Below are 19,033 nucleotides of genomic sequence, written 5' to 3'. Positions count from 1 at the left end.
ATTCCCAGGTTGCTTGAAGGACAGAAGCGAAACTCAATGCCGCCAGTGGTCTCATATTTCTCTAATCGAACCAAAATTGACCTGGTCAGCTATGAAGTCGTCGAAACTGGGATGCGCGTCGTCACCTTGAATTCTTGAACTTTTCCCATGCGAGTCATTTCATCGTCGTCCCCTGCTGTTCCGCCCTCCCGTGAGATTTCTGGGTCCCTACGATTGACCTCCATGTCCATCGTTTCAAGGGCGGTCGTTTTGCCGGAAGCCTCCATGGCGATGAGTTGAGCCATGGGAAGCAGAATGAAACAAGGGACCACACGCTGTTATCATGAAGTTCGTGCTAGAAGATCGACCAACAAGCTTTTCACACTCGTCGAGATGGTCGCACAAAATAGCCTTATCTCGAGAAGCGGGGCTTGGACGTGTCTTGAACCAGCCCCCTGCACGGTGGTGGATCCACGCTACGGCCATCCTTCCCAGGAGGTCAAGAATTCCTGGTGGAAGTCCGTCCCCTGGGGCGAGGTGGACTGCTAGAACCATCAAATGAAGCCTCTTCTAATCCTAAATCTCCGCTGTCTGACCCTTTACCGTCAGCTCACCCTCCACTTCGCTCACGGAGATCTCAGCTGCCAGTGGTATTGTAATGACTCCATGTGGTGAAAGGGATGGCGCTTCAATTACAACCTCGGAAGGATTCTAAGCTAAGGTCCTGCTACACCCGGGCGGGCACTTGAACCTTGGCGGAACCCCCGAGTACCCAGGCGATTATAGCTAAAATATGTTGAAATCACCTGCGCATCGCTCTATTTCTATAATCAATTCCGCGAACCCACCAAAAAAACAAATGGATGCCACCTCAGCCCTGGAGGTCTCTTGGCCCCCGCTATGAGCCACTCTTGTGCCCTCCAGGGCTATGGTAGTTGCGCACAGGAGATGGTTTCGGGGCCATTAGAACCGAAAGTGCGGGGGGGTCTTCTCAAAAGAAATTCCTATTCGTGTCAAAACTTCTGTCCATCGGTCGATCACTCGCCGGAGATAGTTAGTTTCGGCTTACATGGCACCGAGTTCTATATTTCAGTGATTTTGAAATGCACCGCGCCAAATATTAGACATGCTGTGTATGATTTGGCCGCTGGTGTTTGTGACTATGATTTGTCTTAGTTCGTAGCGGGGAAGGGCGTCCGAGTTGACTTAAATTCGGAGCAATAGTCAATTTAACCTCCAACCCATATTGCACTTTGCTCTTGGCGAGGACGTCTCAGTATGGTTCCTTCATTTATTGCGATAGTTGCTATAGTAGCATGTGCATTCAGTTTTGTGGAGGCCAACCTCCATCGGAAAAGCTGTGTTGTCAAAGGCGGGCAAAGCAAAGAGATAGATGATGCCCCGGCGATCTTGCATGCCTTCAAGGAATGCGGCCAGCACGGAAGGGTTCTTTTCGAACCTCAAACCTACTATGTGAACTCGGTTATGAATGTCTCTTGGCTGAAGGATGTTGATATTGAGATTCACGGGACGCTTGAGGTATGTGGCTAACTACACCTAGTCGCCCAGTCCACTCTTTGTTTGCATCATACTACATATTTGGTCCTTGACGGCTAACCAAGCACACCCCCTGACAGTGGAGCACGGATATAATGTACTGGTTGAACAACTCAATGGATGTTGGGTATCAGAATCAGTCAACGGCATTCATTATTGGCGGTGATAATGTCCGAATCAATGGCTTTGGCACAGGTACATTTAATGGCAACGGTGACGACTGGTACAAATGGATCAGACAGCAGGAAAACACGTCCAATTATCCAGATCGTCCTCATGCTTTGACATTGAGTCGCCTCACAAATTCCGCCATTCACGGGCTCAGATTCTTGAGAAGCCAGATGTGGTATGCCAAAGCACTATACCATGCTCTAATAGTTCTTTGTTTTGATTCTGATTATCACTCCTAATTCTCAAGGACAATGTCTATCATCCACTCTCACAACGTGGTCCTCGATAGTATCTTTGTCAACAATACGGGTAATTCCGCACAAAGCTGTGAGTACTCCAAGACGCCCTCCTATGTTATCGGTGAACCTGCTCATTCTATATAGCCAACACCGATGGTGCAGATACAATTTACTCGTCTCATGTTGTGTTTAATAATTGGACTGTTTACAACGGCGATGACAGTATCTCTCTCAAAGCAAACAGCACCGATATAACGATCAGCAATTGCAAACTGAGGAATGGACTCGGTATTGCCATAGGAAGCATTGGGCAATACAAAGGTCAATTCGAAACAGTTGATAGGGTTTCAATAAATAACATTGACTACGAGAATACATTGCACGCGGTGAGCGATCCGAATGATGCCTTGAAAGAACACATGCTGATTATGAATATTCAGTTCTATGTGAAGACATGGACAGATGACCAAAATGGCTACCCACCCAATGGAGGTGGAGGAGGGCTGGGCTGTACGTCGAGGGATTTTTCTCTGTTTCATTTGCTTTATCAGCTTTGCACAGTCGGTATCAATAATTGAGCGCTAACATGCTGGACAGATCTATCTGGCGTCGAAGTCACGAATCTGAAGGCAACGGGACTTCGGGGGGCCGCCTTTGCAGTTTCGCAATGCACGCGGTTTTCTGGGGCTCCAGGTGTAGGAAATTGCACAAATTCTCAATTCCAGATCAAGGATGTGGCGATCCAAAATCTATCTGGTACCACGAAGTCAACAAGAGTGGCTAGTCTTCAATGCAGTGCCATTGCGCCATGCACCAACGTTACCATCGCCAACGTGGACCTTCATCTCGCTAATAACACGGAGGCAAATAGCTATCTTTGCGGGAATGTTATCAATCCGATGGGCTTCATGTGCACAGGGGATGTTTGTGTGGGTGGCAGTGCTACTGGGGAATGCTAAGGGTCACTGGTGGTCTTGTACTAGGAGCTGTCGCCGTGCGAATGAGTTACACTTTGACAACCATCCACGAGAGCATGTTGCAGATGCTCAATAAATATAACCTTACCCCCGGACATCAGAAAATTGAGACTCATCGTAACCTCCTCGCCAGAAGCTATGTATTCCCATAAGTGCCCATCCAAAAGGTCGATGTATGTCGTCCGTAACTGCGCCAGTGACTTGGGGACAAGCACATGCAGGATTTGAAATGTAGGCAGAAGTCGAAAAGAAATGACCAATGCTGCATGTCAAATGGCCGTTCCAAGGTTGCTCCTACAGATCTTTGTACGAACTAACTATGGGATGAGTCAAAGCATTGAGCAGGAAATATACGGGAGAAAAGAAAAGATTAGTCTTTGAATCAATGTTTCTAGAGTGTATGTGCTAAAGCTTTGCTTGATTGAGATCAATCATACATCTCTCCATGGACAGTAAATCAAGCTTTCAACAGTGCTGGACTTTCGAAGGCGTAGTTCGAAGGCGGAGATGCGATGTTCTCAGCAAGGCGAGCCAGTCGTCAAGATACGCTTGGCGTCTTGGGCGTAGGTACATCCATTGTTGACATTGGTATCTGACCAGCCAGCAGACCAAGTCATCACCCCGCCGAACGCGTGATTGTCTTTATGCTGGCTGATAACGGAAGCCAGGGTGTGGGGGTCCATGTAGTATTGGGCGCCAGACACGGTACCAGTGGAGGCGAGGGGTGAAGCTGGGACGCCAATGAAGATTTTCGCATTTGCAGACCGAGTGCCAGCGATATTGGCCACCCAAGCATCAAAGTTGATGTTTCCGCCATTGGAACAATACGGGTTGTTGTAGTGCTGAACCCACAGGTAGTCAAACTCGGAATTCTGAATGATTGTCTGCATATATGGCTCCGGAATGGGGCACTGGGGCCCCCCTGTGATGTAGTACGTGTGCTGAGGATCAGAGGCAAAGTTCGATCGGAGTTTCTGGATGAGGTTCTGATAGTAGACATTTCCTGCCCATGCCTCGATGTCAAAATCCCAACCATTCACGAAGGTTGCGCCGAATGGCCGCGGCACGCTTCCACGAGTGTTACCGTATGCCTCCCACAAGTGCTGACCAATGGCTTCGGCCTCGGCTTGCGATGAGAGGGAGTACGCACCAACGGAGCCACCAAGGGAGACGATGACCTTGATTCCGTGCGACTTGCAGGTGTTTATGGCATCCGCCATGCCCTGGCAGTTCTGCCCCTCGCCATTGGGAGCTATTCGGCAGTGGACGCCGAGTTCGCCGGAGGGAATGGTGTTGCCATTGCCAAATCGATACAGGAACGACAAGATGATAATGTCGATTCCGGAGGATGGGTTACAGTAATTGATCAGATCCCGGACGTGGCCATCCTGGCCCCAGTAGGCTACGTTTTGAGCGCCGTTAGCCCAAGCTCGTGACTGGTGAGGAATGGCCGTGGTAACTCCAAAAATGAGAAGCAGGTGCAAAATAAAGGTAAAGCAAGACATTTTGACTGATCTTTCGAAGGGTTTCAATGTAAAGTAATGACCGTGAGGTAAGGAATGTGAGTTAAGGACCGCAAGGTAATGAGTGTAAGATAGTCTGGCGAGGACTGGTTGGAGAGGTCCGAAAAGTAGGAGAGGGCGAAGAAAGAAGAAAGAATGGAAAGAGAGAGGAGAGGATTAGTCTTTCTGGTGAGAGGACTCGGAGGGGGGACGCAAACGCGAAAGGGTGGGATGATGTCGGACTTTTCTTCATTCACTGGGTATGGGCTATCTCACTCTTGTTTTGCCCTCTACTCTACACATGTAACCCCGATTGCTATGATATCTACTCTATTACGTAGGTTCTCGCTAGCTTCCAATAATCGGTAATTCTAATGTGTATGCGAAGTGGGGATGGGATGAAAGTGGTGATCGGATGGGAGGGGAGAACCCTAGAAGAGAGTGAAGCTATCCAGAGACGGAACGACGTCACGGCGACTTGGATGCCGGAGGCACCCACGCCTCAACAGCTACCACCATGGTATAGCGGGCTTCTGGTTTGTATTTCTTCAAGTTAGTAGCCGGAATGGTTCAGCTCTTTATCTTGAACATAGCTGGTAATCTTTGAGTAATACATTGCGGGGCCTCGAGGGCTTGTATAAAGTAGACGCTACTATTCCACCAAGTATCACCGTCCTTCGGACTCTATTTAGTGCGAGCTTTTGATTTATTACTACCCTCTTTCACTGATCCACGGGAGCCATGCTTCTTCCCTCCACTCTGGCCCTCAGATCCTTTGTCTGATTTTAATCCCTTGGATGATTTGTGTTGTGACGGTCCGGGGTGCTCCAGCTCTCGTGTTCGGGGGCTTACCCCTTGAGCAAGCGGGTCCTTCCCATGCGAATCGGCGGAATCATCACCATAGCCAGTAGATGAGTATCGCAGGTGTATATAGGCAGGCTGAAGCCGGTGGATATCTGGCTTTAGGCGTAATGACTGTGCGAGGGGCTGACACGGCACTAAGCAAATTCCCCGGAGGTGTTGCATGAGGCACATAAGTATTTGATGTGGGATATGTACGGGAGACAAGGTGAGGCTGTTTTTGACTAAGTGTAAAGTTTTAACGATAGTGATTTCTTGGGGTCTTAAGCGGGAAATTAAGACTGCTTTCCACTATCGAGCGGCAAATCGCTCTGACCTCATGGTGTCGTAAATTGTCTACAGAGCAGCTACATGTCTCTCGGTAGATTCTTCGCTCAATTACCGCTTACGAATCATTTTATAAGATTCAGAGGTCTGCAATCAGCTCAGATATATCAACAACAGGCCAATGGCATGCTGTTAGCCGAATATAATGAGCGAAAATATCATAGGATAAGAAATGAAGAACGGGGAAAAGAGCCGCATGCCATAGACCTTGTAGTAACTTTAATAATTACTCCTCCTTTCTCGACGTCTTTCCTTCTCCAAGAGCCCTAGTCCTGTAATAAAAACCATAGTATCAAAAACACTCCCAAAATTAACATCAATCTGAAACTTGCCACACTTCTTCCAGGTTTTCAGTCCACCATTCAAATAAACAGCGATAACCTCTTCCGTCGCTTCATTCTGAAGCTTAAAACACTTTGAACTCAGCTTGGACGGTTTATTCTCTCCAATCCCAACGTTGTTAGTTCGTTTCCAAATAAAAGCCTCCCTCTTGAGCGACCCTGTGTCATTATCCTCCAGTGTGATCTCGAATCGATAATGTGTTGTGAGCTTGTGGCGTATGAGATCTTCCCAGGCGATGTTTGGATCATCCGGGTCACCGAGCCCTATTTTGCAGTGTCGGGAAAAAGTTAAGTATTTGCAGGTTGCTTTGATGGGGCCATCCTCGTTTTCGCCGGCGTGGTATGTTAGGTCTGGTTTGCCGATGGTAATTGATGAGCATCGTACATATGCGAGAGAAGTCTTCTCCGCTGTATATATGGCGAAATCGGATCTTCGGCGTCTATTATAAACGTGGAAGAGGCGTGAATTTGGGGTTGTGGGTAGGAGGTCGTTGAGAATTAAGGATTCGTCAGAGCTGTGGCTGCCCCGGCGAGATGTCATAATATTTGCAACATTGGGATGACGTTCTATTTGAGAAGTCATTTTGATGCGTTGGTGGTTTCGAGGTTGGATAAAGGCCGCATTTGCATCTCAAAGTGTCAATTCTTTGGAAGATGGAGATATTTTAAGTTGACTAGCAAATTGAGGCTGAGCTGCCAACCTCTTGTTGGCCTGAGGTGGAGGCCAATGGCTCGTATAGATGGATCATCCACGCCCAATCAAATCTCCACGAAGACGGATGCACTGCCTCCCAAAATTCCATCCCAATACGAAGTTCCTTCATTTGGCTGTGGGCTCGATCACAAACAGTCTATTGAGGAGGAAAATAACTCGGACAAATGCCGAGATGTACCCTCCTTAACAGGATTGGTCACTCGCCAAGGCGTCCGTCTTATGATTATGCCATTGCCGTGTCTCTCTTGCACCACCCACGATGGGAGGTCAGATGAAATTATCAAAAGCATTTGCCAAGTGAACTGAGATAAAAGGTAATTCCAGAGATATCTTGTTGAGATGATCTATAAGATGGTTCGGTATGAACATGTTATACAAGAAGAGAACTCAAACGCCATCCCAAACCGCTGTATAAGACAGGACCATGGAAATAAGAAGCAAGGGTAAAGAAACAAGAGATGAACGAGAGGTATGCACAGAATCCGGGTTCACACAGCTCCTACTACGCAGTGGATAAAGTGCTTTCCCGACTCGACGTCGAATGGGGTTTATCGGCAGCCTCTACTGCGCTCTCTTCCTCCTCATCATAATACACATACTCATCATCTTCCTCTTCCGGTTGGCCAAAAATATTCCGCCAAACACCATCCCACAATCCCTTCTTGGTTACAAGGCCACCAACAAGGAGAATGGGGAGTTGCCAAATGCTGGCCCAGAAAAGACCACGCGCAGTTCCCTGGGCACCCTGGTGCTTCCAGAAACCATATGCTTCACGAACGAGCCAGCCGTTGGCGAACGTACTTCCAACAAGGAAGCCGTGGCCAACAACGCCGACCCACCACAGGCCAATGGAAATGGGGAACATGAAGATAGAGTAGCGGAGGGCGACGCGCGCATTCTGGGCGGGATTCACCCAGGCGAGCATTCGATAGCCGGCAGCCTTGTATTCATCACGAATGGTGTGGGATAGAGCGTTGAAGTGGGGAAATTGCCAAGCAAAAAGGATAGCTCCGAGCAACCATCCACCAATGCTGTCTTCACTGAACAGCATGTCGCGCCATGTGTCATGCCCAGTTGTCGCGGTCTGGCCTGCCGCTGCAACCCAACCCATCAGAGGTGGAATACCACCAACGACGGCACCGACCCAGGTGTTGATGACATGGATTCGCTTAAGCGGGGTATAGACGAACGCATAAAGGAAAATGTTGGCGGCAGAAAGAGCGGTGGTCGTCGGGTTAGTTCCAATATAAAGCAGACCCAACCCTGTTGCGGCGGTTGCAATTGCAAAGAGCAGAGCTCCACGAGGCGAGACCAGCCCGCGGACTAAGGGGCGATTCCGCGTGCGCGACATCAATGCGTCATATTTCGGCTCAAACATCATGTTCAACGTGTTGGCGCTACAGCATGATAGAAATGTGCCAGCTGTCAAGTATATAAAGGTCAAAGTCGAGGTTGAGAGTGTCGGGAGTGGAGTCATGGCTGGGTCGAGGGTGAGGAGAGAGGAGATCGGGTACATTCCGTATGCAGAAGTAGTGCTGAGAACAATGAGGAAGGATAGTCGAGGTTTAGTTAGGGCAAAGTAGGCAGCCAGCTTTCGCCTGAGAGAGGTGATGGGGAGGGCGGACGATAGGTTCGACAATTGCGCGGACGCATCGGGTGGTATGACGGGTTCTGCTTGGCCATTTCCAGAGCCATCCTCCTTCAATCGTTTCCTCCGTCGGTGTGGGAGTTCATCGGGGGTATTTTGTGTCGCAATTGACTCGGAAGTCACTGTTTCGGTTGAACCGGCCGGGTTTGCGGAGGTTTGGTTGGTGGGCTGAGGTGTGGAAGATTGCCCAGGTTGGTCGGAATTGAGCGAGGCGAATGAGGAAATGAACCCCCCCCTTTGAGTCCCGTACTATCGTACAAACGATTTCCTGAGAAATATGTCTTTTGGAGAAGGGAAGAGGCCTGGTTCTCCGCGATGCCAGTGCGGCGGTGCGATGAGGACCAGAACCGCCGAACGCTGGATGATTGATTTCCGGATCTCCCTAAACATGAACAAATTAGCGCATCTCGAGGCATAGGCCTCAAGATGGCAGAACGTAAAGGGAGCATGGCGCGACGGTCGATCTCTCTCGTTCGAGAGGGAAAGGAAGAAAAGTGGTGGACGAAGTGGAAGTTTCCCCGGTGGCCGCACGGACCAAACCCGCACTTTCTGGGAATGTCAACAACACTTCTACTTCCACTTCTACTTCTACTTCCAACACCGTCATATCTCCCAACTTTACTCCCTGGACTACCCTACTTCCACTATGGATGTCCTTCAAAACTCTGTCGTGGCTCCTCTCCAGCCTATCCTCCGTCCCATCGTCGATGCGATCCCTGAGCCCGTCCATGATGCAGTCATTTCGCTGATCGGTTCGCCCTGCCACAGCGCACTCCTCCTCGACCTCGATCTCACAAAGGACCCGGCCTGCACATCCCTCGCAATCTCCAAAGCCCTTGGTATTGCTATTGTCGGCGCCAGTGCGGTAGTAAAGGTCCCTCAAATCCTGAAGCTTATTAGCTCGCGCTCTTCCGCCGGTGTCTCCTTCGTCTCATACGCCCTGGAAACCGCCAGTCTGCTCATCACCCTCTCCTACGGCGTGCGCAACCAGTTCCCTTTCAGCACATACGGCGAGTCAGCTCTTATCGCCATCCAAGATGTTGCTGTTGGTGTTCTCGTCCTGACCTTTGCTGGTCGGTCCGCCGCAGCTGCAACTTTCGTCGCGGTCGTCGCGGCCGCCGTGTATGCCCTGCTCTTTGATCAAACTCTCGTGGATGCCCAGACTATGTCGTACTTGCAGGCCGGTGCTGGTATTCTCGGTGTTGCCAGCAAGGCCCCTCAAATTTATACCATTTGGAGCCAAGGTGGAACCGGCCAATTGAGCGCATTTGCGGTAAGTTTGCGCAGATTTGTCCTCGCAACCCTGCAGAAGTGATGAAACTAACTTTTTTATCCTACTATAGGTCTTCAATTACCTCGCTGGCTCCCTCTCCCGCATCTTTACTACTCTCCAAGAAGTTGACGACAAGCTGATCCTTTACGGTTTCATTGCCGGCTTCACCCTCAACGTGATCCTCGCCACCCAGATGTTGTACTACTGGAACAGCCCCGCGACGCCGCAAAAGAAGGCGACTCGCGGCAAGGTTACTGAGAAGGCTCCTGCTGCCCAAAGCACGGGAGCATCGCCCAGGCCTGGCTCCAAGACGCCCACTACGCGCCGACGGGGTTAGAGGAATATCAAGTTGGACTTGGCTGCGCTTCCTTTTTGAAACCATTTAATACTCCTAGTAATGCTTTACAATTGATTCAATTGGCTCTCCGAGTCACATGCAGCCACTCACTCCTTCGCTGCACTAACTTACTCCGGGCATGTCTTCAATGTGTGTCATGTAGATGCATGGGCGTAGGAGAGTATAGATACCCAAAGACATCACCAAAGATACTCTCCATACCAGGATATGCAAGAGGAAGCAGGTGATTAGGACATGCGACCCGTAGTCATATACCGCAAGATATCACTCAACGGCACAACCGGCTGAACGGGATGCGCATGGTGAGGCGCAATATCAAACTCAACCCCATTCCCTCCAGATTTCCGATGAACACCGACAATCTCCATCTCATCCTCGCCCTCATCGTCCTCTTCTTCATCCTCCTCCTCCTCGTCATCTTCCAATTGCTTCCTCAACCCTGTAACAACATTCTGAACCCCCGCCTCCCGCTCCTCAAGCGTGAAATTCCCACCCCAATTCCTCCGTCTAGCCTCCTCGTTTGCTTCAATGGGTGCCCACTCCCACAACTCCGCGAGATCGGCCTCCGTCAACTGTTTCTGCGCCGCTGTCGCCGCGAGACTCGGATTCGCGATTGCGAAGGTGTCGGGTGGTGGTTTCTCTGTTCCTGCGATGCGGCCGCGCTCAACCCAGTCTTCGACTCGGGGGTCTAGTTTTGTGCGAAGGAGTTGTTCGAGGGTGTTGGCTTGTGTGCGACCTGGGTATTCGGGGCCTGGATAGGCTACCAGTGTTGAGAGGAGATCGCGGTGGTCGGAGAGTTGTTCGGAGACGCTGATTAGGTTGTTTGAGATGATGCTTGCTTGAGATTGGAGGGAGGACCTGTGAGTTTTCAAGTTTGCTTTTGTTAGGGAATCGGGAGGTGTGCTTGTGCTTGTCATGGAGGGATGCGCACCAGGGTGGGAGCGGGTCGCTTTGGTTTAGGCTTGCGATTAGAGAGCCCAGTGAGCGGGTGAGTTGGGCTAGTCGCTGCCGGGATTGTTCGAGGACTTTTATTTGGTCGTTGGTTAGGGTCGCCATGGTGAGGGCAGGGTGGGAGGTGGACAAAGGAACTTGAAAGGTGGAGTTGCGGTGAATTGGAGTTGGTTGGAGTGGGTGTGGTTTGGGCGGTGCGGAGATCGAACCTTGGAAGCTTCCGTGGACGTCAGCAATAGTTCGTACTATTTAGTATATAGTACTAGCTATGTCCTGGTAGTCCTGGTAGTAGCTACACTCCTCGTTATTTTTACTATGTCAAGGTTCTACTATGCTGTGAATATTCTAGCTTTCTCAAAATTCCAGTTTCGCGCTACTCAGGCTCGAGACTTGAACTTGAACTTGGAACTATATTATCCAGAGATCTTTAAGTAACGATTCCCGATTAAGCACTCAGGCTGGCACGGCATAAATTGAGCCCTCGGAATTACGGTGGGCAAATACTTCCAACAATTTTAGCACGAGCATTAAGACAAGCTAAGCAATAGAAATATCCAAAAATAATCTCATTTACGCCAACGCATCACCCAAACTTAACCCATTGGACCCTGAACCCTTGGCGGTGCTTGATGAAACACAGCCAGACTATTTCAACCAATACGAGAATGCGCATGAGCACCCCAAACCCCCTTGAACCCTCACCATAACGGGTCCTACCATCCTGTGTGAACTCCATTTATGCCATCTGCCATGTTGATCTGTTTATTTTGGGAATTTGGGCTGTTTTACAGCTGTTTCTGCATGGGGGGGTGGATGGGCAGGGAGGGGATAAATAGGGCTGCTGGTGCCGTCTGGGGGGGTAGACTCTACAACTCCATGATCTTTTTTCGATGCAGAAATGTTCAGATTTCTATTCATATTTTCCACAGTCCTTACTACTTATACACCATCCGGTGGAAGAATAAAGTGTTTGATATATGACTTTGCTTTTGAGAACTAGGTATTCAAAAGCACTGACGATGCTGAACCTGGGATATATGGAAAGCCAAGACAAACGCCATGGAAAACACCAACAAAATCCAATCATTAAGTTATTCGGATCATATCACAAAGCCTAAGCGATAGGGCTAATCGAGGGCCACGTCCACGGGTATTTTACCAAAGATGGCGACCCTAGCGATGAGATACATAAATTGACTCAGCCAGCAGCCAGCAGCCAGCAGCCAGCTTCTAGCCTCGCTCATATTTACAACGGCCGCTTCTGATCGGGGTCATACGTCTGCAAGCCACCCTGCATCGCATAAGGCTGAGGAATAGGCGGCGACTGCAAGCCACCCTGCATCGAATAAGGCTGAGGAATAGGTGGCGACTGTAGGGGAATATCCTCGGTAATCTGCTGCTGAGCAGCGCCCTTTGAATATTCGGAATAACTCGTGTGATCCGCATACTGCTGCGGAAAGTGCTGGTGGCTTGCCGATGGTTGATCGGAATAATCGTATCCGTAGCCAACCTCATGTCCACGGCCATCCGTGTCCACAAAGCCCAGCCCATGTCCGACACCTCCCCCAAAACCTGCGGCATACATCTCTTCCGCGGCCCAGGATTGTTGATTCGACTGAGGTGTATTCCACATGTGGCTTTGGTGCCGGCCGCGACGGTTGCTCTTGCGTCGCCATCGAATGAAGAAGAAGCAACATACGGATAGTCCGATGAGAATCACGAGAAATCCGATGATTGGGAGGGCTATTACAAGAGGGAGATTCACGCCAGAGTTGGTGGCGCCGGGAGTGCTGAGCGACATGCTGGAGGGGAGGAGGACGGATGTGAAGATTCGCGATGGAGCGATGTCGAATGGGCTGCCCGTTACGGTTTCGAAGTGGCAGTTGTAACGGATGGATTCGAGGTCTGGGGAGAATCAGGTCAGTTTTCTATTTCGGTTCGTATCCCGAGGAATCTATCTCCCCTGTGGCTGTCGCAACGTACAGTTGGCTAGGTAGACTTGTTTTTGGTTCTGAGTAGCGGTCAAATTATAGCAGAACTCGCACGAGTTCACGACATTATCGGCGAATGTCGATGTTCCGCACCATGAATTGAAGTTCTCCGGACTTGGATCTTTCATGTTGGTCTCAACGGCAGGACGGATCGGATCGCAGGATACTGGGCAGGGCGAGGAGATATTGGAGAATGAGTCAGGATAGCCAAAGACGCACTCGGACACTGCATAGCGTAGGTTATCTGGCATCGCATGATTAGTTCCTGTCATTGCTCATTGTACCGACAGGCGCAGCCAGGTCAACATACAGAGCCCCCAGTTTACATCGGTATTTCCACTCGTTCGATCCGCATAGCTACTCTCCAGCAGACAACTGACACACTTTTCGAACGTCTGACCTTTCTTCTGGCTATACTGAGAGTCTAGGCAGGCGATCTCGGACGATGTGGTCGTGTTGGTCGATGTGCCGCAGACATCAGCGCATGGCGAATTGGGCGAGGTTCTTAATCCTAGAACTGTGGGGAAGACATTGGCGAGAAAAACGATCGCAGTAAACGTGGTCAGCGATCTCGAGAATCGTGACTTAACGGATCGACACATATTGAACAAGCTGAAAGGGACGAGAGCCCGACAGCTTCAGTGCCGGTGCGACCGCTACTGGAGACGAGGACGATTGAATGGCCTAACGCCGAGAGTCGGTGATTACACTTTCATAGAAGAAAGAAGGAGACTAAAGCAGCAGCGAGATGGTAATGATTCAGCTTCAGGGCGCGGGGATAGTGTAGACAGGAGGGCGAGAGGGAGAGCTTCTTTTTCAGTCAAGCTGGTTTCTCGATATGGGTGGGATGATCGAGTGGAAAGGCCCAACGCCCGACACTCCGTTCGCGACAAGGGGATAGAAAGTGAGAAAGAGGAATTCCTAGTCCTGCAGCGTGAACAAGCTTGGTGTTGGGCAAGACGAAGTGTGCCGAATCACCGTCGGTCCCCGCACGTTGCAATGTCGGCGCTTAAAGCTGCTCGCCCAGTGGCTGTGGTTTGCTCAAGGAGGGACCCACCGAATGGACGAGGCAAGCCCAGCCATTGTCGTAGTGGATTGCATTGGGGCGTGACGAGTGTGATGGGGTTGGCGATGTGATTGGCACTAGTCGATTGTGACTGTGACTCGGACTGCAGCAAGCTGCAGCACGGACGGGTGTTCGCTACAGCCCCGCCACTAGTCGTTGGTGGCTGGGCAAGGTGGAGAATCAGGACGGAGCAGAGGCTCCATGACGCAAAGGAGACCTCTAGACGAACAGTTGAAACTAAGCACCAAGTGTTTGCAAGGGAGGTGATACTGCGGGACAAGTGGGGACGGAGTGTACAAAGTACAAACTAGGGAGATGACACTGAATTTCAGATACCTTGGTTGTTTCGAAGTGTAATCCTAGGATTATTCCAGATTTTTCTCTCTAGCTCTTCTTTCTGATGCCAGTCCTTTGCTACTATCATCGGAAATTATGGTTTATGGTAGAGGTACGGATATTTATGCAAGTCAGAACTCATTCGTGCGAGGCCTGAGCAGAAAACAGCCTTGGAGGAACGCCGGAGGGACCCGGCGCTAGTAGTGAAGTAGCCAATGAATACATTCATGGGAAGATGTAGGAAATACAAATCACATTCATGTCTGTGGAGTAAACATTAATGAAACCCAGCAGAGGGCAGAGGGTGCTCTTGGCCAGACCTCCGAGGGCCTCAAAGCTCCCCAGGAGAAGCAGAGGAAGAAGAGAAGTGCAAAAATCAGAGTTACCTCCCACATTGAAAATAAAACAAACAGTCTCTAAACACATTACCACCAGAACAAACAAAGAATTGTGAATTTATGTAGGAAGGGAAATTTGACCCGTTAACCGTAGAGTTCATCGTAAGAGGGCACCATCCCTTGCCCTACGCCCACGGCTGGGACTGGGGCAGGCTCGGTCCGATATCTGGGGCGAGGAGCGACTCGTTTTTCATAATGAGCGTGTACTGCACAACGCGGGGTGTCGGGGGGGAGAGAGGGTGCGGAGACCGAAGATGCGGCTGTATAGCTCGTTCTTCTAGAGCTGGCAGGGCCAGTAATTGACGAGTTTTCTGTCATAGAGCTTTGAGTGCTGATGCGGCGCATGCGAGAGGTAACAGATAGCGGTGGGGATTTGGCTGCGTGGTCTGGATAAGAATCGTAGTCTTCTCGGTATGGCAGACGTGATGCATCACCGGTAGCATATATGTGATGTGCTGCGGTTCCCCTTGTATCTCCTAAAATGTCTCGCTCTTCATCATCCTCATCGCAGGACTCGTCGTCATCAACTGCAACATTATGACCGTTGGGTTCATCTCGTTCATCTCGGGTTCCTGCAATCCCTAGCCCTAGGGCTGGTGATTTATGGCCCTTGTCACGATGACGGATGTTCTCGTTGAAGTAGCCCTTTGGAATAACGGAATCGACGCGAGTTGCGTCGCTTGGGGTATATTGAGGGGCAGGGCTATTTGAATCGCGACTCTGGCTATGGTCTAATGAGATGTGTTGTCGTGGTTCTGCAGGACGAGGACTCTGAGGTAATCCAGTGGGGGCGTTGACGAAAAAGCCCGGTGGCTGGTTTCGTTGATTCCATGATCCTTGAGTCGGATAGCTGATTGCAGGATCGCCCCAACGGGAATGAAGTTCGGAGGAAAGTCTGCGCTTCCGCTTAAACTTTTTCATGAGGCTCGCCATGGCCTTGAGAGGATTCTTCATCGAAGGAGCCCAAACGAGCCCGGAGGGAGCCCAGAGCGGGGCGAAAACCCTCCTGATCAGAGAGAAGGGAGACAAAGAATGTCTATTCGCGAATCACAGGGAGGACTGACCACTCCCCGACGCGGTGTTCATCCCAAAGCAAATCAAACTCCCTCCGTAGGGAACCGGTGTTTTCAGCGTCAGAGATGGCGAGTCTGATTCAGAGACAAAAGTAGGCCGACGAAGGAAAATGGAAGAACACGCAAGATGCCCATATGAGTCAAAGTTATATCAAGCAAACGGGTGTGTGAAGAAAGACTAGCCAACCGCCGCATGTCTGTAGCCCCGAGAAGAAAGCGGGAAAGATCTTCTGAAGATGCTTCGCAGGTTGGGTTGGGGTTGGAAAATCCAAATCGTCCAGCGAGCAAAGATGACCAGGGCCCGATGGGATGGTTCAACCCCTCTGGCGGTGGTCCCAAGACCGCCACTTGGGACGAAGGAAAATGTGTGCTCCTTTCTCTTCCGTCACAGTCAACAGCGCTTCTTCGGTCATCCAACGGGCTAGCTGCAAGCGCGAGAGAGCGGACGGATGAAAGAGCCCTGCGGGTCACAAGTGGGATGAAGTTTGGGGGCTATTCAGTGGCTGCAGATGTTGGATGTGCTGTGTACAGTTTGCAGGAGACTAAGAGGGGGTCCGGCCAAGACGAGTGGACGATGCGGGACAAAATCCCTGTCCCTGGTTCGTTTAGCTATGACATGGAAGGCCAGTTTTTCCTCGGCGCCCCGGGATGCAGTCGAAGAGAACATGATGGCGAGTCAGGCATAGGTTGCACATAGTTTCGACGCACGGCGCCCACCGTCGTCTTGGCATGGCGCTTGTCCTGGGATCTGCGCCTGTGTACGACGCTTCCAAAAGCCCCCCAAACTGGATCGATGCACAGAGATAGTGACGATCAGGCTTCGGCCGGAAGTACTATAGTATGTAGCAACGTGACGGGGTGGCTGAGGATTGGTTGTTAGATAGTCCCTTCCCCTTGTCATCTGCGCAGGAGCATGGCATGTGCAACGGCAAAGCTCATGAGCGACAAGGCGCAGACACAGCTCTCGGAATAATTGCCAATCATACCCTCTCCACGACGAGCCTCTTGCACATACTACACGAAAAAAAAAAAGGTCCGCTCGTTGACAGGGATCAAAAGAGGGGGCGGGGCGAAGAGGAGGATCCGCGTCGACGTTGACGAAAAAGCGTCCATGTTTCACCATGGCGCAGTTTAATCCCTGCAACGGAGTGGGTTTAGGAGCTGGTGAGTGGAGATCAAGTCGACCGAGAGATTCATGCGCAGGGAATCGCTCTCATCTTGAGTTCTTTGTCTGGTGTATACTCCGTAGGTTAAGGTGGGATATCCTCAGTGCCGCCGTGCACAGTCCCTGCCTTGGATCAAGGGACATCTTGGTTCGAAAGACAACAAGGTTAGATCGTCCCGTTGGTCCTCGTGGCAAGTCTTCCGGGAGCTTATCTTTAGGCGCCGGGGGTTGGAGGGTTGCAGCGAGGAGAGGGGGTTAGATGCATGGGGTTCTCACGGGGAAACAAGGGAAGTGGGAAAGGCCAAGTGACAAACTGGATGCACGATCGACAGAGGCACAGGCCTCAGGCGTCTGTTTGAGGGGCAGTCTCGATCTTTCACATTGCGGGGATCGACGCGGGAGCAGTGGAGATTCTGAGTCGTGATTTGACGGACGAAGCTCTCGTGGAGTCGAGGTTTCACTTTAGATTGCTCGTCTCGTGCACGGAGCAGCTCGGTGGACAAGCGCCAGGCTAAAAGACGCAATCCTTCTGGAGGAGCGGACTTTTTTATTCCTTTCTTTCCTTTATTCAAACTATTTGGAATAAATATTCATTTCTGTTTTGAGTTTTGTCGAGTAAATCCTAATGAGAATCATAATGATCCCCTGCCAGGGGTTAACGCCCAACGCCTTCTTGCTCATGACAGTCGTAAAAATGAAGAAAACCTTGGAAGGAGTAGAGTCCATCAAAGGAAGATACCCCTGTCCCTCCCTCATGATCCCATCATACCATCGTCCCCTAGTCCCATAGTCCCATCACCCTATCACCCTATCACCCTACCACTCTATCACTTAATTTAACCAAAATTCGTGATAAGTCGTGACAACACCGGCTTCACCCGGCGGGATCCCCGTGTGCCTTCCTGTGGCATAGGCTCTGAAGCGCTTCGTTCTCTGCCTTCTCCTGATCGGGACCGCGATTCAGAGACATGAGCCGGAAAGGGCATGGCAGACTGCCGTCGTGCAGTCGAAGTGGAGTACCCAGACTGATCGGCCGTTCGTTGGATTGTGATTGATGAGCGGCCATCGTTGTAATGAACATTGCTAAGACGGGACGGTTGGCCCCTACTAGTAGATGTAGTGTAGGATGTGTAGGGATCGGCGCTCGGGGTTGACATAGGTCTTATTGGTTGATACTTGGACGGATCGTACGTTGGCAGGGAGGGCTGATCCATCGAGGCTCGCGGCAAATACTGCGATTGGCGATAGTCTGGGGCAAACGACGAGAGTGGCCGAGGATGGGCCGATCGTGGATGATCATGATAGTTGTTTCTTCGGCTATATGCAGGGGGCACCTGGACCTCTGCGGCGCGCTCCGCCTGTTGGTTCTTTCTTTTGGCTCGCTCCTTCTTGGAGAAAAGGTACAGCAGGCCCGTCACTAGTTTGGGGATGGAAAATGTTAGCGTGCATTATCACCATCCTCCAAATGGTGAAGCGATGCCGGGTACCTACTGGCAGGGATGCCGGCTACCGGCAATGGCCCAATGAAAAGCACCAAGTAATTGAATTGAGGAGGAGAAGGGGACACCAGGGCAATTCAGGGTAGCTCGTGTGATGAGTGTCGAACTAAGACTCATATCCCGGTCTAGAGAGAACTAATGACAATGCGGAGTTGAAATGAAGCCGATGCAGGGATTGTGGTGCACACCAAACAAGTACCAGCCTACGTTCCCAACCGTGGGCCAGCCCTGGTGATCTGTGGAAAATGAAGAGAAGCTTCCTCAGGATACTGTTATTGTGGGATTGATATATGCTATATGCTTATATGCTTATACGAGGCTGCCCGCGCGCGAAGCTTTAGCTGCCACAAAGGAACTGGTCTCAAGTGAGATGTCTAAATCCAATTTCAGCAACGGAATTAAAGATAGTAATTTACGGACTATAGATAGATCAAAAAGGCCCATAATTAGCCAGCATTAGCCTCGATTAGGCCTTGTTTTCACACCGAGTCCGACCCCGCTGTGCATCGCGTACCGCTACAGAAGCATCTCCTGCATGTCGACCAACCACAATCAACCAACACCAAACGGCGCCTCTCACTGGCCCAGTGGTAAGCGCCTCGGAAT

The 19,033-nt window shown here is 50.6% G+C and overlaps 10 protein-coding genes across 10 annotated transcripts; 3 read left to right on the top strand and 7 right to left on the bottom strand.

Annotated features, from left to right (window-relative positions):
* Positions 1–1,257: 1,257 nt before the first annotated feature.
* N7481_010504 (putative exo-polygalacturonase) lies at positions 1,258–2,905 on the top strand (the record flags this gene model as incomplete). The annotated part of the gene is made up of 5 exons (XM_057269723.1): positions 1,258–1,518; positions 1,617–1,882; positions 1,955–2,034; positions 2,091–2,456; positions 2,544–2,905. The coding sequence occupies 5 exons, from the start codon at positions 1,258–1,260 to the stop codon at positions 2,903–2,905; spliced, it is 1,335 nt and encodes a 444-aa protein (XP_057116897.1).
* A 536-nt stretch (positions 2,906–3,441) lies between these two features.
* On the bottom strand, positions 3,442–4,428 carry N7481_010503 (class III chitinase ChiA2; the record flags this gene model as incomplete). Its single annotated transcript, XM_057269722.1, has 1 exon — positions 3,442–4,428. The coding sequence occupies one exon, from the start codon at positions 4,426–4,428 to the stop codon at positions 3,442–3,444; it is 987 nt and encodes a 328-aa protein (XP_057116896.1).
* Positions 4,429–5,832: 1,404 nt separating this feature from the next.
* N7481_010502 (uncharacterized protein) lies at positions 5,833–6,537 on the bottom strand (the record flags this gene model as incomplete). The annotated part of the gene is made up of 1 exon (XM_057269721.1): positions 5,833–6,537. The coding sequence occupies one exon, from the start codon at positions 6,535–6,537 to the stop codon at positions 5,833–5,835; it is 705 nt and encodes a 234-aa protein (XP_057116895.1).
* Positions 6,538–7,171: 634 nt separating this feature from the next.
* cox10 (protoheme IX farnesyltransferase) lies at positions 7,172–8,707 on the bottom strand (the record flags this gene model as incomplete). The annotated part of the gene is made up of 2 exons (XM_057269720.1): positions 7,172–8,485; positions 8,576–8,707. The coding sequence occupies 2 exons, from the start codon at positions 8,705–8,707 to the stop codon at positions 7,172–7,174; spliced, it is 1,446 nt and encodes a 481-aa protein (XP_057116894.1).
* Positions 8,708–8,963: 256 nt separating this feature from the next.
* N7481_010500 (putative monosaccharide-P-dolichol utilization protein) lies at positions 8,964–9,927 on the top strand (the record flags this gene model as incomplete). Its single annotated transcript, XM_057269719.1, has 2 exons — positions 8,964–9,590; positions 9,661–9,927. 2 exons carry the CDS (start codon positions 8,964–8,966, stop codon positions 9,925–9,927), a joined length of 894 nt encoding a protein of 297 aa, XP_057116893.1.
* A 248-nt stretch (positions 9,928–10,175) lies between these two features.
* Positions 10,176–11,004, bottom strand: med8 (RNA polymerase II mediator complex subunit MED8; the record flags this gene model as incomplete). The annotated part of the gene is made up of 2 exons (XM_057269718.1): positions 10,176–10,806; positions 10,880–11,004. 2 exons carry the CDS (start codon positions 11,002–11,004, stop codon positions 10,176–10,178), a joined length of 756 nt encoding a protein of 251 aa, XP_057116892.1.
* Positions 11,005–12,145: 1,141 nt separating this feature from the next.
* Positions 12,146–13,492, bottom strand: N7481_010498 (uncharacterized protein; the record flags this gene model as incomplete). The annotated part of the gene is made up of 3 exons (XM_057269717.1): positions 12,146–12,804; positions 12,883–13,134; positions 13,201–13,492. 3 exons carry the CDS (start codon positions 13,490–13,492, stop codon positions 12,146–12,148), a joined length of 1,203 nt encoding a protein of 400 aa, XP_057116891.1.
* A 1,282-nt stretch (positions 13,493–14,774) lies between these two features.
* On the bottom strand, positions 14,775–15,644 carry N7481_010497 (uncharacterized protein; the record flags this gene model as incomplete). Its single annotated transcript, XM_057269716.1, has 1 exon — positions 14,775–15,644. The coding sequence occupies one exon, from the start codon at positions 15,642–15,644 to the stop codon at positions 14,775–14,777; it is 870 nt and encodes a 289-aa protein (XP_057116890.1).
* A 312-nt stretch (positions 15,645–15,956) lies between these two features.
* On the top strand, positions 15,957–16,460 carry N7481_010496 (uncharacterized protein; the record flags this gene model as incomplete). The annotated part of the gene is made up of 1 exon (XM_057269715.1): positions 15,957–16,460. One exon carries the CDS (start codon positions 15,957–15,959, stop codon positions 16,458–16,460), a length of 504 nt encoding a protein of 167 aa, XP_057116889.1.
* A 1,342-nt stretch (positions 16,461–17,802) lies between these two features.
* Positions 17,803–17,994, bottom strand: N7481_010495 (uncharacterized protein; the record flags this gene model as incomplete). The annotated part of the gene is made up of 1 exon (XM_057269714.1): positions 17,803–17,994. One exon carries the CDS (start codon positions 17,992–17,994, stop codon positions 17,803–17,805), a length of 192 nt encoding a protein of 63 aa, XP_057116888.1.
* Between the last annotated feature and the right edge of the window lie 1,039 nt (positions 17,995–19,033).

Source organism: Penicillium waksmanii (genome assembly GCF_028829765.1).
Source record: "Penicillium waksmanii strain IBT 27052 chromosome Unknown utg000009l:1.0-4314994.0:1.0-4318279.0, whole genome shotgun sequence".
NCBI classification, from domain to species: Eukaryota; Fungi; Ascomycota; class Eurotiomycetes; order Eurotiales; family Aspergillaceae; genus Penicillium; species Penicillium waksmanii.
The sequence above is the reverse complement of the archived record's forward strand: the minus strand, read 5'-3'. Positions and strand labels throughout refer to the sequence as shown.